Here is a 23,312-nt window from a genome sequence, read left to right as displayed (position 1 = left end):
TTTAACTTAATAATTGAAATGCTAAAAGATTTTTCTTTTTTTCTTTTTGCATTTGAAATATTTTTATTTTTATTTAATCATTTTATTTAATCATTTTTGCTGCTTTCAACTGAAACAGTAAAGTATACACGACGCGACATCTACCATCTGAGAGAAGAGTCAAGATAGAGTTAAACAGAAATTTCGCGATAGACAGTACTGCAGGATTTTGCAATAAATTATTCGATGGATAACAGTTTGACGTCATTGACAGCTATAAAGACTTAATTGTGATAAATTACTCCTTAAATTAAAAATCAAATTGCGAGCGAATATATGAATCTAATTGTTCAAACACTCAAAATAATCTTTTATTCAATGAATTTGCAAGCTTACACTATTTATGCAATTTATTAAATGAATTTTCATAACAATATTGTAATAAGAAATTAAAAACAAATGTCAATTTAGCGAAATTCAAATTTTAGTATGAAAATTTTGAAAATAAAATTTAAAAACTACTTTCTTTATAATATTCTTTAGACATAATGTTATCCGAATGGTATGTAAACTGTCATTTAAAGATAAAATAGATATTTAAAAAAGTAGATAATCAGATAATTGAGCTACATACACAACATCTCACACGATAATATTTGCTGGCAATTTACTGTCGTATCATGCCATGTATATTATTCCTTGGTTTTTGCCGTTTATTTACTGTTAGATTAAGTTATCAAATTTTGCGCGATTTTTGGCACTAATTTGTTATTTTCTGAATGGCAAATTTTGCAAACCCAATCAGAACATAAATGATATCGGTTTTGATAAAATTCTAATTAAATTATTAATTTGCAAGCTTAATTATTGTTATCATTTTGATTAGAGAAAGCTATAAAAAAAGAAAAATAAAGCTGTTATAAGAAAAACATGTAACGGCGTTATAAATAACTCATTTTTTCTAAAACCTGATAAAACATACAGTACATGCATACATATTTTACTTGTACAATGTATATATGTGTGATGATTATTTAAAAAGTTATTAGTTTTATATTCAAACTGTGTTCAAACTGCATTTTCTACTCGTTATTAATAGTTTCATTTTGCAATTAAATTAATTAAAGTAATTGATAGAATAGATGTATAATACATTAAATGATTCGCACGTCCGTTGAAAGTATCAAAAGAAATTTACTTTAATCGAATATAACAATTAATAACAACAATTTATATTGAGCGATTATATTCGTGGAGAGGCGGGAGAGATTTATACTATATATATAATATTTTTTTTTTAACGTAAATACAAAATTACTTTTAATTTTGATAAGTCGATAACGTTTTGAAGAAAATAAATATTACTCAACAAGTCGTTTACGAAACAATTACTACTATCACATTCCACTGTAACATTTTTCTGTAATAATATTGTTATTATATAGAAGATAAAATAACTGAACGACGAATCGAACGTTAGTCGAGCGCCATCCACCTCTCTGACAACGTGCGTCACGCATGGTCTCTTGTACACGCAAACGCGACACTCGGCACATCGTACTTAAGAAATTTCAATACGTTGGATTGTCTAGGCGAATTATAATCTGTATTAAAAAAGAATTTTCTTTCTCAAACAATTAATTCTTTCTCTAAAAGGAAAGCAAGAAATATCGAATATTTTGTGAAATCCTAAAGTGTTACCTTAGCTATTTCTCGTATTAACGTGAAAAGCTCTATTTGAACAATGTCTTGCCCAGTGAAGAATAATGCGTAAGTAAACTATTATTAACTGTCAATATTCATACATACTTAAAAAAAATTCTCAATTATTATTTATCACATCAAAAATTAAATAAAAGACCATATTACTGGCACATGAAGTGTCACATTTGATTTAAGATATTTATAATAATAAATGAAAAAGTCTTATAGGCTTATCGTTAGTTCTTAGTGCTGATATATTTATTGTGTGATTTTATATACTTTTTCATGTTCACGAAATTGCGTTCTGAATAAATTTTTTCGGTCTTAAAACACAGTTAAACGTTGAACAAGAATTAGTAACATCACAGTATTGAATTAAAAATTAATTTAATAATAACTTTTTTTAATAAAAAAATTGAAAAAATAATTTGAATATTATTCTAAAAACTTTTTTGGCGTATTTATTTTATTTTATTTTATTTATTTAATTATTGTAATTATATTTATTTTATTTATTTAATTATTGTAATTATATTAACCTCAATAGATATGTATAAACTTTTAGAATAAATTCGATATATGAAAATAATATCCAGTTTATTATAATATCTAGTATTAGAATAATAGTGTTACAATAATAGTACTTCTCAGAACTTCAATAATTTGATTATTTGAATGATGAAAGCAGATAAAAATGTATCGATACCTATTACATCAGGTTATATTATCTGTTTTTCGAAGATGTCAATATTATGTTCATTTTATGATTGATGAGCATAATACTGTTGACAATATTAAGAAAAACACAAAATAGTGAACATTTTACTAATATTAATAAATGCATTATACAAATTGATATTTATTTTTTTCTTTTATTTTAACATTATTTTATCAGAAAAATATGTTTTTTTACAGCTACTTATTATTTACTGCACTAATAAAAATGGATGTAACTCAATAAAAAATTAGTTTCTCAAACATTTTATTTTTAATTAAGTGATTAATTTGTATTTTTAGTCAACTGTCATAAATACTTAGATATGTTAAAAATTCTATTAAAAAGTGATAAAGTAATATAAAATGTAGTTTTTACACCTTAAAAAGTATTTTAATTTTGTTTGACAGTATAGACACTATCAGTAATGATCTTTCACTCTACTTTAATAAATAGAAAATATCACAACAATATACTTCAAAAGTTTCTTGTAATCCTTTAACTTCAATCTAGAGCCCAATATAAAAAAGAAAGACGTGGTGCTTTAAAAACACATTTCCTAAAATAAATTGTATCTCAGAACAACTAATACACTGAAATCCAGTGATTTCACACAATTTTAAAAAAATCTGTATTTTTAAATGATAAAGTTATGACGAAAGTCTTTAAGAAGCATTCGTCAAAACAGATTACATTAAACGGTTTATCATCATTCTATTTCATCATGCTGTAATCGGTCACGTGTTGTTTTTTATAATGTGATCACATAAAAACTAATGACGAACGTATCTGTTGAAGGGAGAATAATCATGATCGAGATGATCGGATCCAGAATGGCGAATTAACGAAAGGACCGGCGTTGCACTATAGCGAATATTTGCTTTTAGACAAGGTCTTATCCGCACAAAGACTTCTCAGCGCCGAATACGGCAATCAAGTTCACGATGAGCATCTCTTTATTATTACCCATCAAGGTATTTTACTAATAATTCTGATAATTTTTTTTTTTACTTGTGCCGTAGCAACAGAACTGAAGGTGCGACAAAATAATATCTTTATTTATCTTTTCATTACGTTCCATGAATTCTGTTTCAACAGTGCAAAATCTCAGTGATTGTTTATTTAATGAATTATCTTTTTTTAAAATTTTAAATAATACCTATCTAAAAGAAACAGAAGAAGATAATAAAAATGTCGTTTGTTATAGCGAATGAAACATATAAAAAACAAGAAGAAAAAAAGAAAAATAAAAATAAAGTACACTAAATATATATAAAAAAAATAAAATGTATAATTTCAAAATATTTCCCTGCAGTTTTTCAAAGTATTTTTTATTTACGAAATGTATCGAATAAGTAATAGAATAATAAGTAATAGAATACCATGGTTCGCTAATTAAAAGCTAATCTACTCCTTGCTAGTGTACTCCATGCTTTCTGTTTTTGTTTTTCGTCTATTGCTTTTTTGTCCCATTTATTTTATCAACTCTCGTATTTCTTGCTTTCGTTAACTTTGATCTCACCAATTTCGAAAATTTTGCGTAAAAGGAAGAGACAATAGATAAAAAGCAAGAAACACGAAATGAGGATACATAATAATGTATTATATAATAATTATTTGCAATTAACTGATTTGAATAAGGAATTTGACGAAAATGGAAAGTGGTTTCTAATATAAACATAGGTAACGTACAAACAAGCAAATATTTACGATCTTGCTATAAATCTTTGTCAACAAATTTTTAAATACAATTCCTAACAATAATATAATTTGACAAATTTTGTAAATCCCTGTATATATTCATGACTTTATATATTTTAATAACTATTTTATAGTTGCTGAGTTGTTTGTATTGGAACGTTTATATTATTTCAATTGCATCATTGTTTCCCGATTTGTTGTAGCGTACGAGCTTTGGTTCAAGCAAATTATTTTCGAGCTCGATTCCGTTAGAGCACTCTTTAGCTTCGAATCCAACAATGAGAAGGTATCCAACGGGTCTTCTAATGATCATTCCGCCATCAGCCAGGGCAATAGAATCTCTCACGTCTTGAACGAGTCAAAAACCCTGGAAATTCTACAACGATTGAATCGCATTGTGCTTATCCTAAAGGTGCGTTTTAAAAGTGATTCTTTCGGGAAGGGTTCTCATACGGAAATAAACGGTTTTATGCAAATTTGTCTAATAATAGAATATAATTAGGGCCACATGAATGCCTCACAGAAAAGTCTTTTCGTTCAATAATAAAGACGATGACGATGCAAAGTGAACGGCCCTTTATTGCAAAGCCGATTAGTCTGTCACTGCCTGCACGGGGCGTGTCCCTTTAATCGAATTTTTTCTGTCTCGCCAGACACAAAGCTGTTTACTGTTCGTGACACTTTCTCTTACATCCTCCTGCATGTTACGAAATTATCGAACGCAGCAAATCGACGCTACAGTCGTATTGAGTAACATATCACGATATTTTCTTTACGTCACTTCTGACTTGCTTCTGACTTTGCGATAAACTAGATCGATAAACATTTCGTAACGGCCGACGTATCAAATGCCTGACGTGCCGCGACAATTTTTCCTTCCCGATTTAGGCACGATGCGATAAATAAGACTGTGGGAACCACAAAGGGATCCCGCCGGGAGTTCAGTAAGATAATATTTCTAGACGATATGCGACACCGCGGGCGTACATTAAAGGGAGAACGGAGAAGAGTTACGTTAGGTAACAAACCCGTTATTTTATTTTTCAATACCGCAGAAGGTGCGGTCGTACCTTTCTTTATTTTGATTCGATAAAACATCTCTCCGCGATATTACATTCTCGATATGCACGAGCACGTAATATCGAGTGTCTCGAAATAGAATTACAATAGAAGCGGCTAACACAAGCGCGAGCAACTATCGCAAATTTGCCTTCAATACCGTTCGCAAAACATGTAAGATGTAATATCTAATCTCTGCAATGTACACGAGTGCATTAAAATTCTGGAATTGTGAGATAGCGTCAAATTTATGTTAAAAGAGAAATTATTCTTGCGTTCTCTAAAGAATACAGTTATGCTGCACTTCCAGACGATGCACCTTACAATGCCTTGTAATATTAACGTATTATGTTGCTCATGTATTCTTCGCTTCGTACTGGCACCCATAGAAATGCGAATGCAGCCGCATTGACAAATCGATGAGAATATTTCAAGATGTAGTTGCAAGATTAGTTGGTCATATGCTTGCGTTATTTTACAGTTAGTAAAATATGTCTCTTCCTTGTAAAAATAATTAATCTCATTTATAATTACGACAAAAAAACAAATGATGAAATCAATAGTGTGTATATTTGACACAGAGTTGGATAGTAACTAGTTAAAAAGTTAAAATTAACTTTGTTAATTTCAATGATTTAATTTTTAACTTTAATCAGTTATTTTTGAAACACAAACTTTAATTTACTAACTTTTCTCCCGAGTTACAAATTTACGTAAAAGAAAAAAGAAATAAAAAAGTACATTTCTATATAAAAAAAATTTGTTTGATAATCCATATTATAATTGTTTTAAATAATTTATTTTTTTTAAATTACGAGTTTATAATTTAATATGAATTATACTTTTGAAAAATTAATGTTTAATTGAATTAAATTTTTGTTCATGTAACTTTTAACGTAACTGCATTAACTTTATAAGCTATTAACTTTAAATTAATTCAATTTAAAAAATATATTAATTTATCCAATTCTGATTTAATAATATAATTTACCTCACACACAAATACTAGTTTGGCTGTGCTTGCTTCTTTTTAACACGATCTGACAGAACCATAAGAATTATTTACAAACAAATATCATGATTTAGTTGTTAGTGGAGCAAGTTTCAATTCTGGAAACGATGACGCCGCTGGATTTCATGGCGTTTAGACACTTATTGTGCCCGGCCTCGGGTTTTCAATCGGTGCAATTTCGTTTGCTGGAAAACAAACTGGGCATGAAACAGGAGGACAGAGTCAAATCTAATTACCTAAAGGTCTTCGGGAAAGATCCTGAAGTCATCGAGGCGATCAAGCGATCGGAGGTGGAACCCAGTCTCAGTACTCTGGTTCAGAGTTGGTTGAGCCGAACGCCAGGACTCGAGACGCACGACTTCGATTTCTGGGGAAAGTACAAGCGATCAGTGGAAAAAATGTTGGCCGAGCAAGAACAAGCCATACATGTATGTATGCCCAAGACCACTGATCTTAAAATATCATAATTAATGCATCATAGTTAAATTCGCTGATTTTCGTATCTCGCATCAACAAAATTTTGGTGACAAATTGTTTTTAGAAAAACCTAAAAAAAAATAAATACTCTGTGTCTTCTAATACATATTATCACAAGCATTTTTGTGCTGAAAAATTTAATTTGAAGCAATATTATTTATGAAGATAACATTGAAAATTATAAGGTTACAAGGTAAAGCAAATATCTTATTTTCAAATTTCAATTGGCTATTCACAATTTGCCAAATTTCAGAAATTTCCAGACATGAAGGAAGACGACAAAGAATATAATTTAAAAAATGTGCGTTCGCGACAAGATATTTTCAACTCAGTCTTCAACGTGTCGCACCACAACTCTCTCGTGTCTCGTGGGGAACGTAGATTTTCGCACAGCGCCCTTCAAGGAGCAATAATGATCACTCTATATCGGGATGAGCCACGATTCAGCCAGCCGCATCAGATCCTCACGGCGCTTATGGATATCGACTCTCTAATCACAAAATGGAGGTGTAAGAGAAAACACTTATTACTAGATACTACTCGGGAAGAAAAATTTTATTGTAGCATCTAAAAATGTAGCTAGATAGATTAGAAAATAATTTTATGTCAAGCGATCTAAATAATTTTGTAAGACATCCGATCGTGATAATGTTGCTGCAAACAACACTTTCACGTTTTAGCAACCACATTAAACATCCGATACAATTTTTTAAATGGTTCAATATAAATTTTTTTCAGCAAAATTGTTCTCTTCGTGTACTCTTTAACTCACAAATGCACATAATTATCCAGCTGAAACAATATATGATTTTATTTTTTATCTAGTTAAATTAAAAGTTAAACCATCTTTGTCTTATTCAAGATATGTGTTTACATATAATTTATCTTATCTTTTTCTAGATAATTTTAAATTATCTAAGCGTAATACTGTGCATATGCTATTATTTTATTAATCTTAAATTATTAATGACGCCGTCACACTTGAAATAATCATATCGTGACACTTAATATAATCATATTCTGTTCTGTGTAATCTTATCTACTCGTATAACTACTGGAATGTGTTTTTTTAGATAACCATGTTATTATGGTACAAAGGATGATTGGAGTTCAACAATTTGGCACCGGTGGCACCTCCGGGTATCATTATTTGAAATCCACATTAAGGTATTTATTATGCTTATGCTTCAATTAATGATAAAAATATATACGAAATAATTTATTTACTGAAAAGACAGAATGGCAATGAAAATATCGTGAAATAGCATTTATTGCGAGTCCTTATCATCCGAACAAATATTATTATTATAATGTCATAAGTCATTAAATCATTAACATATACAATATTTGTTTATCGATAATTTAATAAATCATCATTTACACTTGGATAACTGTTGTCAATTATCGTTCAACACGTCACTTCAGAAACGTCTGTTTTGCTAGTACTTCTAATAATAATACATTTCGCTTGTTTCATGTATCTTGACAAATAGCGACAGATACAAAGTCTTTCTGGATTTATTCAACCTGTCAACCTTCCTGATACCACGTCACATGATCCCGCCGTTGACGAAGCAGATGAAAATGAAGTTATCAATTGCTTCGTCCGATTGGACAGTGAACGAAAATCAAGAATTGATGGACTCTTTAGGTAATTCATAAATAGCATGACACGAAACTTTATAAAGTTTTAATAAGTTTTATTTCTCTAATATCACGTAGCCAGTGTATATTATGCACTCACGCTGATACAATAATTAGATACTGTATTTAGACGAATGCTCTCTTTAAGATTTTTAGCATTAAAGTTAAATTTCTGAGAGGTCCATTTCTATCAATAAATATACATTTACTTTAATTTCGGTTTAATTTATTTCATATCTTTTTTCTAGATCTAAGAATTAGAAAAAATAAAGAGTAAGTTAAACCGAAATTATGTGTATAAAGTTACTTTACGTTGGCAGAAATGGACGTAAAAAGAAACTCAATTTGTGTGATTTTCAGAATTAATTTATGATAGCGTTAAAATATTAAAAGCTGAAAATAGTTAGAATCAAATAGTTAGAAATCAGTTATAAAAAAATTACTTATGTGGATTTTGATGTATGGAGTCTGCTAGACAGAAAGATGTAAGAAAAAGTCAATGTCTTGAACGGGTTCGCAGTACTGTTATAAGGAAAGAAAACTCATACGGCTGTGTGTAACTTTTAAAGATTGTAGATTTATAGCTATCGCTGTCTTGCAGAGTAACTTTTCTCTTGGATTGCCTTTTATCACAGCAAGTAATTGGTAGACTTCTGACAAATAGTATGGAAGGCATAATTAACATCATCACTCTGTCGCTTACCTGGTAAAACATTTTATTAAGTACAATTTTTTTAAAACTTTTTGATTTATTTCGTTAGAAATTGAAAACGCTGCGTGATTTAAGATGCTGCGATTCGATTAAACAACTTCGAGCGAGGAGACTTGATTGGCTATACCTGCGAACACGTAATGCTACAGTTTATTCGCTGTAAAAATAAAAGCTTACGGAAAGAACAATTTTGCTAAAATACAGATCTGAAAATAATTATGTTGAACCTTGAAAAATTGAATCGAATGTTTAACTTGATTGCGAGAATGTTTAAAATTATTTACAGCAACGTTATCATGTTTGGGCGTCCTATACAATTATTTTGATGGCTCGACGTAAAATTATTTTCTGATCTGTATCCAGCTAAATTTTTAGATCGGTCTTACCGCATAAGTTTTTGCCGATCGCAATATAAATGTAACCTTTGTTACCAAAGGACGTTCCCCACGAATTTTTAATGATATAATGCGGTATACTCGCTCCTCTGTCATATCCCACTATCTGCACCGCGTGATTCAAGCTGTTGAATGAACCGTCGCAATGATATTGTATTACGCCGCCTAAATAATTCTGCCAAGATATGGCGTTCACGGCAGCCGCCACGGGTCCATGAGTAACGAGCAGTGTCAAAAGTTTAGTCTCTGCGTCTACAAAGCTGAAACAAACTCGTTTAGTACAATATTTGCAAGAATCGGAGCATCGGACAGTGAAGCTGTCGTTCAGCCGAAAGTTTTTAGGCTTTTGCCATTTGTTAACGCCGACCTAATCGACAATTTGATATGCATTATATAGTAAAAGAAAGAAAGAAATATGTTTGTACGATATCGTGTATTTCGTATGGAAAAGAAAGATTATTATATAAATAATAATAGTAGTAAGCAGAGCATTGTAAATAATAATTCACAAACAAAAAATTTACTACCTGTCACATGTGAAGTCCATTATCCTAACGCCCGACGTCTTCGCGGAAATTCTGAAAAATCAAATCTAGTCACATTTCTGCGTTCGCTAAAAAAAGAAACATCCTCACCATTTACATGTAACCTACTTAGGCAATGTGCACGCGTCGGTTCGCAACGTGAGAGGGTAATTAGTCTCAGATACAATTCTCGTTTTCGACTTCAGCAGCCACGACAGTAGACTGCACACGTCACCGCCTTGACATCCGTAACCGCCTGGCATGCAGTCGATCATCTATGTAATGTTGGAGGTTAAACTATCTTGACTGATAAAGTAACGTACAGGGACGTCTGAAAAAAGTTTTGAGATTTTCACGACATTGTCCGTCTCTTGTAGCATCGCGATTTCCCTTCCGGAGTATTCAAGAGTTATTCTCTCGTGCGTCTTAAATCCCAAAACTTTTCTGGTTCCCTGCGGTATAAGCGTTCAGAGACTTCGTTGAAAGATCGAGGGAGCTGCTGGAGGAACCCAGCTGCTTTCCATGTCCATCAATGCGCGCGGCCAATTTATTCAACGATAACTACGAAAGCACTTCCGTGAAATTTGTATTTCGGTACGCGCGGGCTTTCTCGAGCGGTTCCCTCGCTTGGTAAATAGAAAAGCGCGTGTCAGGAATATAACGACCTACTTCCTGCACGCTAAAGGAATACAAAGTTCCGTTTTTGATGGCGTACATCGATTCGGCCACCCCGACAGTGCTGAACGCCCAGCATGCACCGCAACTCTCTTGGCTCACTACTGGCCCTACGACTCCTTGGTCCCGCCAGTCAAACTTAGAGGGTATGTCCGCCGCCCTTTGCACACGATTAACCGAGCCTGTAGAGTGCTGATGATAATACGACGCTGTTGTATGTTTTTGACCTGATTGACAAAGTTGTCGTATTTATATCAGCAAATAAATTACAACTCTACATTGTGCTAGTTGCGGACGGAGCTTTCTCGCGAGAAGTTTTTATTGACTATTAAATAATATAATAAGGTCATAACACAATTAAGTGAAGAAGAATTTTCGGTCGAGACGAAGATTGGGGCCTAACAATATTTATGTGAATTTTTACAAATTCCAGTTAACGCAAACTGCAATGAACTGAAACATGCACGTCGATTATTTGTCGGTTTTGAATCACAGTAAAGCTACGCTAATATTATTTTCTGATCTAAATTTTTAGATCGATCACAAATTAAATTAACAAGAAATGCAATAATATTTCTATACTAACATCTCAAAACTGCTAAGCATCCTGTACAAAATTGTAAAGCATTTACTACCAAACATTGCATGTGAAACTGGAAATTGTAATAATTCACACAAATATTATCAGGAACTAAAATCCGTCTAGCGTTTTTTTCTTCATTTTATTACATTATTCACATTATCGGACCTAATCTCACTTACTATTGTTTATAACATAATCAATTTTACTAAATCTTGAAGATTCCCAAGATTTAAAAATCTTTTCTCTTTTTAATATTAATGTTAAGACAAAATAATTATTAATGCGCGCCGTGAACCGAAATTATTCGGGACGAAATTATTCGGGAAACTCTTGTTAGTTTTTAAATAATAATGTAGCAAACTTAATTTTAAAGAATCTCGAAGATTTTTCCAAGATTTACAAATTTTTAGTCTCACCTTTTGTCTTTCGACTGATTGTGAGTCTAAAGAAAAAATTATTCAAGAAACTATATCTTTACGGCGCAGCGTGCACTTATGCAATAGTTATACTAATGTTATACTAATTAATATTATCGCAACATGTTATGTACTGATAAACGAACGTTTAAAAAAGAAACAAATATTGTCACACACATTGAAAGAGATTCGACATTCGTTGATGTTCTGCTCTGCTCTGTTCTCATGATTGCTCGTATTTCAAACTAAACGTTTAGTTACCTTAAGATATTAACTTCAATTATTTTTTCTTAAGCTATTAATTTAAGCTACATATTTTTCTTAAACATACCCCGCAAAGGTAAATCGGGCAGTAGTGCTCGTTGCAGAAATTCATCCTCGGATAAATCGGAGAATTCTGTCAACCCATAGTACGCGCTTTCTTGCGACGATCGTAGACCATTCAGCCTTTCGATATCTCGCAATGATTTCTGCAATTGATTTATTCCCTAATTAATGCTGCATATTATAAAAAGAAGTTACATTTACTTGCATTTGTGTTAATTTACAAACACAATTTCTACTTATATTACCACATAATCTCTTGATATATTTCATTATTTTCTTTCATTTAGATCACATATATCTTTAATTATTATTATTTCAATTAATTAACACATGGTGCATATTCCAGATAAATAATTTGTTTAGAAGATTCTGAAATAAAATAAATGACAAGTGTATCAATACAGCGGAACATTAATGTCACATAAAATTGTACTAAATCTCACATTAAACAAATTTAACGCTTCTCATTATTATTTTCTGCTCCTGTCAGTGCTGATAAAACTAATTAATATATCGTTCAAAGTGACAGCGCAAACACGAGTGACTCATAATACGCGCGCGCGCGCGTATTGGAATGCGTTTAATAAGCGATTATCATTTAAAACCCCTTAATGGAAATTATGTTTAAACTATAAACGTGTCACTGTGCACATGGAATAAACAATGAATTAAATCCAAAGGAAACAACGCCGTTAACGCAATTTTATCATTTTTTAAGCCGACCGCGATTTCTACGATCGGTTTGCAGATAAATCTTCACCTGAAAACGCTCGAACCGCTCTTGATATTCCACAGGATCATCTCTGTAGGATTTGTTGTAACGAGCTACGTAGTTCACGAACAGTTCCGCGTTTTCGACGGTTTTATCGGGCCCGACTTTGATTGGTACGATAAAGAAGCAAAGACTCACGACCAGCACTATCACTACCACTGTTCGCCACTCCATGTCTCGTGCACGACAACACAGACGACGCACATTCGTGATGTGCGTCGCGTTGTCACGCAGACGCGATAAGTGAAGAGTGGTGAGACAACCGAGTGCAGCCAGTATTTAAAGATTTGTCGAGTAAGCAAGTGTGACTAGCATACCGCTAGGTAATGGCGACAATATTTAATATTTCTTCTTGGAATTTTTATGTGTATACAGTATGAGGATATTTTTGTAATAGTTAACAAATTAGTTACAAAAAAGATGTTTTTTTATATTTGAAATCAATATTTTTTTAATAAAATTAAATATAAAATAATTTTATTTTTTATTACGTTTAGATTTTTATTATTTTTAGTAAAAATAGAAATATTATTAAACAATATTTTAACTTCTTTGATTTTGATGGTTTGGAAACTTTAGACAAAAATGATTAAGAAGGTAATGACTTATTACTAATAATTTGTATGACTCCAATTTCTAAACCAAAAAAGCTTTTTGCTAAAAGACTTAAGATTTTTGATACAGTGAACAGAGAAAAATTTGAGAGTGGCCATTCCAGCCTTTTTTATGATGCCGTCGAAACTAGCACCACCAACGTCAATTCTCGCGTATAGAATTATATTTTCTGACACTGCCGATAAGAACAGTCTGTACAAGTCTGTACTAAAATCGTACAGTGATACAATCGTATCATACGATAAATTTTATTGAAATATAATCGAATAATTGGAAAAAACTAATAAATTTATGCAAATAAGACATTATATTTGCTTCAAGATTGCTCTACCAGAGCTCGATGCCTTTCCTATATTTCCTCTTGTCAGATTTTTAATCTTTTCTCTTCTCAAAATTTTAAATCTTTTGTCATTCTCTAATTATTTATAATTTATCAAGATAAATCAATTTGAATAAATGGAAATGACTTATTAATTTTACATATGTAATATATTTGGGTCTCTAGGATCTCATGTCTCTCTTAGGTTTCTTCCTTCTATTTTAAATTTGTCAAATTTCCTTTTCTTTTTCTTAATAAGTTGTCAGAATCTATCACGATACCATTCGTTCAATTATAATGACATAATGCTATTGTTTGCTGGCTGTATGTATATTTTTAATTTAAAAATTCAATAAACTTATTTTGGTAAAAACGGATCAATCTGCAGAGGTTCTCCATCACCCCGCCGATTTTATTCGACGGTCCTATTTTCTTTAATTTTATACTTTTTTTCTAATCTTTATTCTATAAATTTATCTGTTGCATGTTTTAATACATTGTTAATGATTTTAAATACTTTTAATGAAATTAAAAGGAATTTTAATGAAAATTATCCGAAATTGTTAATATTCTCTTTTATTTAAAAATTGAACTATTATAAACGTTTAAAATATTTTTTTAATTCTTTTATATATATATATATATATATATATATATATATATATATATCAAAATAAAAATTTGAAAGCATACCATACACATTAATTTAAAGAATTTTGTGTTACTATACGCGTTTTATCGATTTCACATTATGTAGATAGATGAAATCATATTATATGTGATATGTATAATAGTATTCCTACTGTATTTTTATCTTTAGATCGATTATGCTGGCATTATGCTTGTATAATTATTATTACGTTTATGCGTATTATATTATGTTTTACAGCTCTTACAATAATTGCTGCCCACCCGTATTTCTATTCATTCGTGCTTATCTACTCACATATTCCTATCTACCCGATCTTACTTACTGCACAGATGTACAGTAAAACCGCGGATATAATATAAGTGACTTATTATGTGTTGGTTAAATCCAGCGAAATCACTTAACCGTAGAAAATACGGGAAATTGTTAATAATTGAAAAAAATATCAAGTAAGAAGATGTAATTTAATTTGCGAACAAATTATTACCTATTGAGTTGCTTCTAACTATTTCATTCTGGCTGTATGTGAGCCAAAGAATAAGAGACAAACTTCTTTACTATCGGCTGAATTCTAGCGTCGACAAACGATTAATGTTAACATTATGTCAATCACGAATTGTTATAAGAACGTAATATGTAAATAATCATACCTCAGAAAAAGATAGGTGATTATGTGATTGCTAATAGAATATTAATTAAATTTAATTTAACTTCTCTTTAATTTCATAATAATAATTCTTCTTAAAGAACACTAAAGCAATAGAATGAACAGCATACAGATAAAGAATAGAAAATATGTATATGAATATATAAACATTTTTCTACTGTAGAAAAATGTCTTTGTCTGTTTTGAATGTAATTACAATAAAAGATTCTCATAAGCACAATAAATTGATATACATATGATGATGCTACAGGATTAATTATTCAGCCTATCTGATCTAATCTATCCATTTTAGAACAACGAATCTATGAAAAGATGCATTTATTTCCATTACTATTTTGTTGGAATAATACATGAATTTAATAAAAAATAAATTTCATAGATTTGTTATCCTATTATAAAAAAATGTGTCACTCACCGACCCGATGCGCAACGAGCGGAGTTTTTCAGCCACGAAGCTGCGTTGATACTGTAACACAGAAATTTGATATTCAAATTAAAATTGCGCTCAAACTGATCAATATTTCAAAAGTTCATTTTTACAAGCACATCAAACTTTTACAATTCATCTTTCAATTAGATATTTAGTAATATAAATATAACATATCCGAAAAATACCGTTATAAAATTCAATTTGTATAACATATTATATGATTTTTCTTTCTTCAAGTATTTTTTTTTTTAATTTATTGCGATAAAATTAAATAAAAAGGAAGAAGACTATTAAATTTATATAAATAAGAAATTATATTTACCCCAAGGTTGCTCCGCTGGGGCCCGATGCCTCTACCGGACCTCCGCCTCCTCTCAGATCCTCTGGAGTTAATCTGTAACATACAAGTATAAAAAAAGTTATAGCAGCGTTTAAAATGTTTAATATTTTAAAAAACAATTATTTTGCTTATTGAATTTTATTTGTACAAATTTTATTCAATTTTATTCATAAAAATAGTTATAATTCGTCGAATTAAAATTATGTCGCGACATAATAATAAATTCATGAGTTAAAATTATAATAATATATTGACATAGAAATCCGTATTTTACATCGCGTCCATAATTTTAATTTGTGAAATTAGTATTATGTTCAGGCATAATCTTATTTATTTAAACTTATAATTTTTTGAGATAATTTTTTTTTAATTTTTATTAGGAAACCTTTTTTTTATATTATTAAAAAGTATATAACTTGCTATATTTCATAGTTTCGTTACTTCGTTTATAAATTTTTTTCTTATCACTTACCAATAGATGCGTAACAGTGAAATTTATCAGCCACATAGCTACGATGAATCTGTAACGTAAAAACATAAAATTCATTTTAAAGTAGCTCTCAAAATAATTACGATAAAATAACAATACAAAAGATAATTCTCTTCACGTATAGAATTTTTTAATTGCTTCTAAATTAAAATTTTTTAAATATTATAATTATATATACAGCTTTCAAAAAGAATAACTTTATAAAAATAAATTTACGAGGTTTTATATTAAAATACTTTTTTCTCTAGGTATTATTTTTAAAAAATTATTGAAATAAAACAAACAATTAATTTTACGCATGTACGCAATAATGCTTACCGCAAAGTTGCTCCACCGATGCCTGATACTTCTATTAGGTCTCATTTTCTACTTTTAAGTTGTCAGATCTTCAGATTATCCCACGATGTGCAATAATGGATTATAGTACATACGATACTGTACGATCTGTAACACATACAAAATATTCAGATAGAAGTAATATTTAAAATAAATATATAGAAAAATTATTTTTGCATGCAAGTATCATCTTTTATTTGTAATTTCAATATGTAGCAAAAGGAGAAATGGTCTTAACGAAAATAAATTATTAGAATATACAATAAGAATCGCGCGCTATGTCAAGTATCGAACTTATGTTTTATTCAGCAATTAAATGTTATTATAAAAATAAATGCAAGGTTAACATGAATTTTGCTTACCAATTAGATTAATCGTAACGCCACTCGTTCCGGAGCTGATCCGCGTACGTTGCGTTCTGCAAATAAAACGTAAATGCAATTAAAGCGAAGCGTCTTCATCTCCCGCGCGGTCAACTTTACGCGATATTTTGTGACGCTACTTTGATCGGACAAGTTTCAAGGGAGATAGCGCGATACACCTTCGACCGAGTAATTACCATTACCACGAAATATGCGAAATATGTACAGATCATCGGTATGAGTACAGAATTTGTATTACGCGATGGTTAAACTAACAATAAATATTGACGGGAAAGTGAGATTGTTTACCTGTTAAACGAGTCGCGACGCGCCGCGCCGCTCAGTTCTGTTCCGAATGTTCCGATCCGTCCTGCGTCCGCCGCGTTCTGTAAATAAAACAGGAATGGAACCAAGGTTGCGCAAACAGCTTCGTCCTTGTCTCTCGCGCGGTTAACTTCAGACTAGCGCTACTCATTCCTCTCTCAACTTCACATTAATGCATTATCCGCGTATCGTGCAACGAATAATATACGTTGTCTCTTATGACGTTGATATTATTATTTCGTATACCATACGTTAGAAGCGTAAATGAATTAATATTAGAAAATATTAAAAGACAGATAGCCTCGTGCATTATTCAGAATCCGATAATATGATCGTCGCGTTGTCAATTGTTCAGTGCACAATACACCTTTGATAGATTAATTATTGCGACATACGCGTCTTTATGCATGTGGATCGCTGATACATCGAGCACCGATCTATTACGCAATGTTGATTTCGCTTACCTGTTAATTGAGTCGCGACGCCACTCTCTCTGGTTCCAATCTGCCATTCCGCTGATTCCGCGTCCGTCGCGTTCTGAAATCAACACGTAAATACGTATCAAGATGGCGACCCGGCTTCGGATCGTTTCCCGCGCGATCAATTTCATGCACCAAGATTGACGCCGCACGCTTGAGTCGCGGCCGCGCTACATATCTTTCTTTTAATTTCGATTAGAATAGGCGTGTTGTAGATAGATACCTACACACGTTACTAGCAATATACGATATCATCTTCATCATTGTCAATGATACACGCGCTCTAGCTACGAGCGACCAATACGCGTTTTCACGAATTATCGATACGCGAGCGCCAAATTTATATTAAGCGATGATTAGTCTGTCAGTAAATATTAAGGCGAGATCAATGTAAGTTTCGTTCACCTATTAAACGAGTTGCAATGACATCCTTTTCGGAGCTGGTCCGCTCCGCGCAGCTCCGCGTCCGTCCTGCGTCTGCCGCCGGCCGCGTTCTGTGAAACGTGAATCAAGTGAAGTTGGCGAGAAACGGCTTCGTCTCGCGTAACTTCACGCGACACCGGTGTCGACGCTATGCATATACCGTTCTTAACTTAGCGTTCATACATTCTTTTATTCTTCACATTATAATACAAATTATTATTTTATGTTTAAAATATGTCCTAGATTATAATTACTTTTAGAAATATCATTACAGCATATTATCAATGATGTATTAATTCAATTGAATTTGTTACCGACAACACGCAATAATTATACGTAATCGTCTCGACAGATGGTGCCACTAATATTTCGTACGCATGCGCCTTGCTCAACCTCTCCAAATTTCTCCCCTAGATAGTCTCTTCGATCTCTTGGTTTCTTTCGTTGGCTTCGCTAAAACATGCGGCAGTGATGGAGAACCGTTCAATATCTAAAAAGAGGAAGGTTAGCGATCTCCAGACATTTTTCACGAATAATACGTAAAAATATTCCCGTTGTCGCAACGTTTAAAGCTTTTGGTGCGATATTTTGTCGACAATCGGGCGAATATGATGACCGCGGTTCGCGGATGACATGGATTCCCAGCGTCGTTTCCGCGTGGATTTTACAGCTTCGCGTATTGTCAAAATTATTTGAAATATATAAATTTCTGTTAAATGAAATTTGATGTATCCTAATTTTTTTGTTATGTCTTGAAACATATATGATTTTTACACAAGTGTATTTACTTCAATGAATATAACCTGTAAAGTAATAGAACAGTTCTTAAATATAATGAGTTAAGATATTCTATTGTAATAATTCAAGTCGAATACATATTTGCTATGATGAGTAAAAGATTTCACATATATAAGAGTGTGTTTATATATTTAACTCTTCTTTTTATTTTCAGTTTGTAGGCGATGGTGTCTTCAGAGCCGAGCTGAACGAGTTCTTGACTCGCGAGCTCGCCGAAGATGGATATTCAGGTGTGGAGGTTCGTGTGACACCGAATCGGACCGAGATCATTTTGCTGGCTACCCACACGCAGAGCGTGCTCGGCGAAAAGGGACGCAGAATTAGGGAATTGACGTCCGTGGTACAGAAGCGTTTTAACTTCAAGGAACCACAGAATGTCGAGTTGTATGCTGAAAAAGTGGCCACTCGTGGTTTGTGCGCCATCGCACAGGCCGAGTCTCTTCGCTACAAGCTGATCGGAGGTCTTGCTGTACGAAGGCAAGTCGGAGTCTTATTTGCTTTCCATTTATTTCGTCAGTCCCAATTACGTTTTGTAATTTTCATTATATTCTAATCAGGGCGTGCTATGGTGTTCTGCGTTTCATCATGGAATCTGGTGCAAAGGGTTGCGAGGTCGTTGTCAGCGGTAAATTACGCGGTCAGAGAGCAAAATCGATGAAATTTGTCGACGGTCTTATGATTCACTCGGGTGAGCCGACTAACGAATACGTGAACACCGCTACCCGGCATGTACTTCTACGACAAGGTATAATCGCATTACTACAACTGTTGCTTTGGTTAACAAAATGACAATATTTTATTCATCATCTTTATGAAGACTCATTAAACATTGACAAAAACTTAATATTAAAATATGTATGCTCGGAAACTTTGTGTAAATGTAAATTGTAAATTCAATTTTTATCAAAATTTGCATTTGATTTATTTTACAAAATCATCTATGTTTATTGTATTCATATTATATTTTGTTTGTAACATATTTTAGGTGTATTGGGAATCAAAGTCAAAATTATGCTTCCATGGGATCCCAATGGAAAAAGCGGCCCGAAAAAGCCTCTTCCCGACTATGTATCGATTGTGGAACCGAAAGAAGAGATACCACCGACGGTTCCAATCTCCGAGGTGAAGCCATCAAAAGACATACCTCAACCCACTCCCATCGCCGTATAACAATTAATTTAAATGCATTTTTATATGCATTTAAAAAATAAATACAGAAAATAAATTCTTTGTTGTATTTTATTACCAACAATACATTTTAATGTCCAAAATACTTAGAATAAATTTTGTGTTAGGTAATAATATCTATTTTAGATGCCTTTACATTTTATTTAAAAAGATTTATTAATGCTTGTCAAGATATTTACTACAGTATATCCATAACTATTTTCATTTTATAAAACCGTTCTAAATTATTTTTAAACGTGATAAATATCCAATAGAAGATAGACAAAATTACACTAGATTAACAAAACAAAACTATGACAGGTATTAAATTAAACTTATTCCAGAGCCTATCCCCAAAAGGTAGTGGATCAACCATTCCATGTGTTTGGAAATGTAACTTTATAACTTATATACTAGATATTATACACATTCCCTAATACCGAAAAACCATGTGAAATCAATCAAAACTAGAATTGATATTTAACACTAAACTTGTTAATAAATTGCAATGTAACATTATCTACTAGTTACAAACTCATGACTCAAAATTACATTTAAAACAATGAAGTTAGTATGTATGCATAATTATCTTTGTTCTTAAATTATTTAAGAATAAAATTTAAGACAGAGAAATAGAATCTAATCGAAATCTGTTAACCAAAATATGAAAATTGTCTTTTAAAGATATAGATTTTATGATATAATACTAATTACATATATATACGTAATTAGTATAAATTCTTGCACTCTTATTCAATATTTAGTAATAAATGAGCATAATTATTAAGAGACCGTTCGTGCACTTTGATTGTTTTCACATATTTCAAATCATATAATTCACATAACATTCACTATGAAATTTGATCTCTGCATTCACTCTGTGCTAACACTAATTCATGAAAGTGTCGCTGAATGGACCCTAGAACCCTAGGAGATCTGTCTTTGAAAGACAATATGAGAAAAAGTCAAAGATATTTAATACCGCAGACATTATTGACGCACTGGCGCCATTTGCTGGGTCAGAGAGAGCAGACCTTCAATCATCCTCCGAACGATGTCCGGAACAGCCGGCTTTTTCGACACCGAGCTCAATCCATTTCTGAGCTCATAAAATACATTACGCGTGAACGGATTTCTCTGCGATGCAAGACGCAGTTTTAAGAAGTGATAATAGATGAAGGGAGTCAACAAACCGGCGCGTCCCCTGTAAAAAAAAGAAAAAAATGTTTAATAGGCCACGATTAGAATGTCTGCAATTGTATGTAATACATACGTGAATACTAGAAGAACGGTGAATGGCAAGATTATGATTTCCGACAGAGCACACAGGCGTAAGATGTTCCGCGATTGAAATTCCACCAGAGATATCAACAAACGAGCGCCCCACCAGCTATTTTGTCCCAGACACTGCGCGAGATTACACAAGAGTTCAATTTACATTCTTATAATGACTGTGCAGATAATCACATGATATATAATTATTTCGTTCTTATATATAAAACATAAGTATTAATCTGTTTACTTACATCTAACAAAGTAAGAGAATAACTAGCCAGGTGCATCAGAGCAAAGAGAAAAACTGGCGTGAGCACCACTATATGGATCGGTTAAGGATTTAATTTTGTCATTACAGTTATTATTAAATTGTTAAAAAATATGAAGTTATCAAGTTAATGAAATATTTAAGAAATAAAGCAAAAAGAAAAACAGCACTATATGCATAAAATAAATTTAATTTGAGAGTTAGATCTCAATTTTGTTACTATTAAAGTGACTATTGAAAAAGTTAATAAGTTATTACGAAACATTTAAGAAATGTCTTGAATAAACTACAATCTGAACAGATTATGTATAAATGTGCAAAGGATACATGTAACTGGCGCCGCATATAAAAATATCAAGGAGTAAAATAAGTAGTGGCACGAATCTTCCAACAGCAGCGTCTCTAAAAATTGCCTCGTGAGCTGAACACGGGGCAATCTTTGGTGCAGACGTAACGCACTTGTCGCTGCATTATTCATTAATACCTTATAATATATATTGTAGGGATTCCTGAAATAAAAAAAAAATTGAGATTCAAAGCAGATGCTCATGACTGTCGTTTTAATTCCACAAAGTTTGATCAGATTATACACTGGAAATTAATAATTTTAATTCAGTTCATTTTGATTAATAGGAACTTTAATTTCTTCTAATTCATTCTAATTTCTCCAATTCACAATCTTCAATCTCCAATGTACAGTCTGATACAGATTTAAGAAAAATAGAAGTACCCGAATATAGGTATGATGTAACCAATGGTGAATAATATGGTGAAGAGTCTGGTGGCCCACAATCCAAATTTAATCTTATTGTCTATAATATGCTGTTTCAAAGCTGGCCATCCCTTTTCGACTTGTGGCGACGAGTCGCTGGATTCACTGCTTGCGTTGTCCATCTTGAAGCTGGAAAGAGAGTAATAAAAAAACGATTTTATAATTTAAAAAAAATTAAATGTGCCAACTTGTGTGGAAACTCGTTTGCACTGCTCTTCGTTCAAGGATATAGGCAAAAAGTTAATTATATCTTGGAGACTTGATTAACATTTCAGTCATACAGGTTCTTTATTATAACTTTATGCAAATGAGCGCCGAAAACGGCCAAAAGCGCGCGGATCTGCGCAAGATTAAACGCACAGTTACGTATTGCGAGCATCGCGCGTTTCTAAAGTGAAAGTGGCTTCGCTCTCTACGGGAAAGCAGTCGTTTTTTGATCAAAAAAATCGCTCCGCAGTATCGGATAGGATTGCGCGGGGAAAAACGTTAACGCGAGCAAGAAACGTAGTTGCATAGCAGCGTGCGTAAGCAGTTTTTTATTTCTGCACGCAGTCGCGAACGATATGCCGATATGTCGCGTGACTCGCGGCTACCGTCAATTACACCGTCACTCGGACATGATAACATCAAAGCGCCCGATTGAAGTCGAGCGAATCGAATCGGTCGCACGCGGACACGCGGATGACATCGGGCACACTTACGCGCTGTACGTTGCACCGCACGACGTTGCACCGCACGACGACGCACAGGACACAGATCAACACAGATCCGACGGCGAGCTACACGTCAGTGAGACGGCGACAACAGTCGCGCGAAGGTCCACCTATTCGGGACATCTACGTGTCTAACGAGCCGAGAGTCTGGGGGCCTCGCGTGCGTACAATTGGCGAATGTGATCTCACG

General features: G+C 32.5%; 4 protein-coding genes and 1 long non-coding RNA gene across 5 annotated transcripts; 2 read left to right on the top strand and 3 right to left on the bottom strand.

Annotated features, from left to right (window-relative positions):
* Positions 1-1,435: 1,435 nt before the first annotated feature.
* LOC105195261 (tryptophan 2,3-dioxygenase) lies at positions 1,436-9,924 on the top strand. The gene is made up of 7 exons (XM_011160625.3): positions 1,436-1,749; positions 3,197-3,372; positions 4,303-4,511; positions 6,245-6,598; positions 6,901-7,156; positions 7,721-7,814; positions 8,141-9,924. The coding sequence occupies exons 1-7, from the start codon at positions 1,724-1,726 to the stop codon at positions 8,307-8,309; spliced, it is 1,284 nt and encodes a 427-aa protein (XP_011158927.1). The 5' UTR covers positions 1,436-1,723; the 3' UTR covers positions 8,310-9,924.
* Positions 8,991-12,957, bottom strand: LOC105195260 (cathepsin O). Its single transcript, XM_011160624.3, has 7 exons — positions 12,684-12,957; positions 11,928-12,066; positions 10,592-10,824; positions 10,052-10,197; positions 9,926-9,976; positions 9,390-9,658; positions 8,991-9,130 (listed from the first exon to the last, which is right to left on the bottom strand). Exons 1-7 carry the CDS (start codon positions 12,867-12,869, stop codon positions 9,093-9,095), a joined length of 1,062 nt encoding a protein of 353 aa, XP_011158926.2. The 5' UTR covers positions 12,870-12,957; the 3' UTR covers positions 8,991-9,092.
* Positions 12,958-15,711: 2,754 nt separating this feature from the next.
* LOC105195259 lies at positions 15,712-18,230 on the bottom strand. Its single transcript, XR_850693.3, has 7 exons — positions 18,112-18,230; positions 17,692-17,764; positions 17,213-17,289; positions 16,904-16,959; positions 16,524-16,649; positions 16,188-16,236; positions 15,712-15,769 (listed from the first exon to the last, which is right to left on the bottom strand). It is a non-coding gene; the product is annotated as an uncharacterized LOC105195259 (long non-coding RNA).
* A 270-nt stretch (positions 18,231-18,500) lies between these two features.
* LOC105195258 (40S ribosomal protein S3) lies at positions 18,501-20,152 on the top strand. Its single transcript, XM_011160623.3, has 4 exons — positions 18,501-18,633; positions 19,082-19,404; positions 19,485-19,672; positions 19,913-20,152. Exons 1-4 carry the CDS (start codon positions 18,601-18,603, stop codon positions 20,095-20,097), a joined length of 729 nt encoding a protein of 242 aa, XP_011158925.1. The 5' UTR covers positions 18,501-18,600; the 3' UTR covers positions 20,098-20,152.
* Positions 20,153-20,246: 94 nt separating this feature from the next.
* Positions 20,247-23,311, bottom strand: LOC105195257 (Krueppel homolog 2). The gene is made up of 6 exons (XM_011160621.3): positions 23,111-23,311; positions 22,368-22,538; positions 21,965-22,146; positions 21,621-21,688; positions 21,368-21,501; positions 20,247-21,298 (listed from the first exon to the last, which is right to left on the bottom strand). Exons 2-6 carry the CDS (start codon positions 22,529-22,531, stop codon positions 21,085-21,087), a joined length of 762 nt encoding a protein of 253 aa, XP_011158923.1. The 5' UTR covers positions 22,532-22,538; positions 23,111-23,311; the 3' UTR covers positions 20,247-21,084.
* Between the last annotated feature and the right edge of the window lies 1 nt (position 23,312).

The sequence above is a fragment of the Solenopsis invicta genome, chromosome 5 (genome assembly GCF_016802725.1).
Source record: "Solenopsis invicta isolate M01_SB chromosome 5, UNIL_Sinv_3.0, whole genome shotgun sequence".
Lineage (NCBI taxonomy): Eukaryota > Metazoa > Arthropoda > Insecta > Hymenoptera > Formicidae > Solenopsis > Solenopsis invicta.
Note: the sequence above shows the minus strand (reverse complement) of the source record. Positions and strands in the feature narration are given on the sequence as shown.

Excerpts from the sequence above, each read along its gene's own strand:
- LOC105195261 (XM_011160625.3), top strand. The coding sequence starts at position 1,724 with ATGTCTTGCCCAGTGAAGAATAATGC. Across the intron at positions 1,750-3,196 it reads TGCCCAGTGAAGAATAATGC|GGAGAATAATCATGATCGAG; the intron begins GTAAGTAAACTA and ends TATCTGTTGAAG. Across the intron at positions 7,157-7,720 it reads TCTAATCACAAAATGGAGGT|ATAACCATGTTATTATGGTA; the intron begins GTAAGAGAAAAC and ends GTGTTTTTTTAG.
- LOC105195260 (XM_011160624.3), bottom strand. The coding sequence starts at position 12,869 with ATGGAGTGGCGAACAGTGGTAGTGATAGTGCTGGTCGTGAGTCTTTGC. Across the intron at positions 12,067-12,683 it reads AGCGGTTCGAGCGTTTTCAG|AAATCATTGCGAGATATCGA; the intron begins GTGAAGATTTAT and ends AATCAATTGCAG. Across the intron at positions 9,977-10,051 it reads GACGCGTGCACATTGCCTAA|AATTTCCGCGAAGACGTCGG; the intron begins GTAGGTTACATG and ends TTGATTTTTCAG.
- LOC105195258 (XM_011160623.3), top strand. The coding sequence starts at position 18,601 with ATGGAGAACCGTTCAATATCTAAAAAGAGGAAG. Across the intron at positions 18,634-19,081 it reads CAATATCTAAAAAGAGGAAG|TTTGTAGGCGATGGTGTCTT; the intron begins GTTAGCGATCTC and ends TTTTATTTTCAG. Across the intron at positions 19,405-19,484 it reads GGAGGTCTTGCTGTACGAAG|GGCGTGCTATGGTGTTCTGC; the intron begins GCAAGTCGGAGT and ends TATTCTAATCAG.
- LOC105195257 (XM_011160621.3), bottom strand. The coding sequence starts at position 22,531 with ATGGACAACGCAAGCAGTGAATCCAGCGACTCGTCGCCACAAGTCGAA. Across the intron at positions 22,147-22,367 it reads TACATCATACCTATATTCGG|GAATCCCTACAATATATATT; the intron begins GTACTTCTATTT and ends TTTTTATTTCAG. Across the intron at positions 21,299-21,367 it reads ACCGTTCTTCTAGTATTCAC|GGGACGCGCCGGTTTGTTGA; the intron begins GTATGTATTACA and ends TTTTTTTTACAG.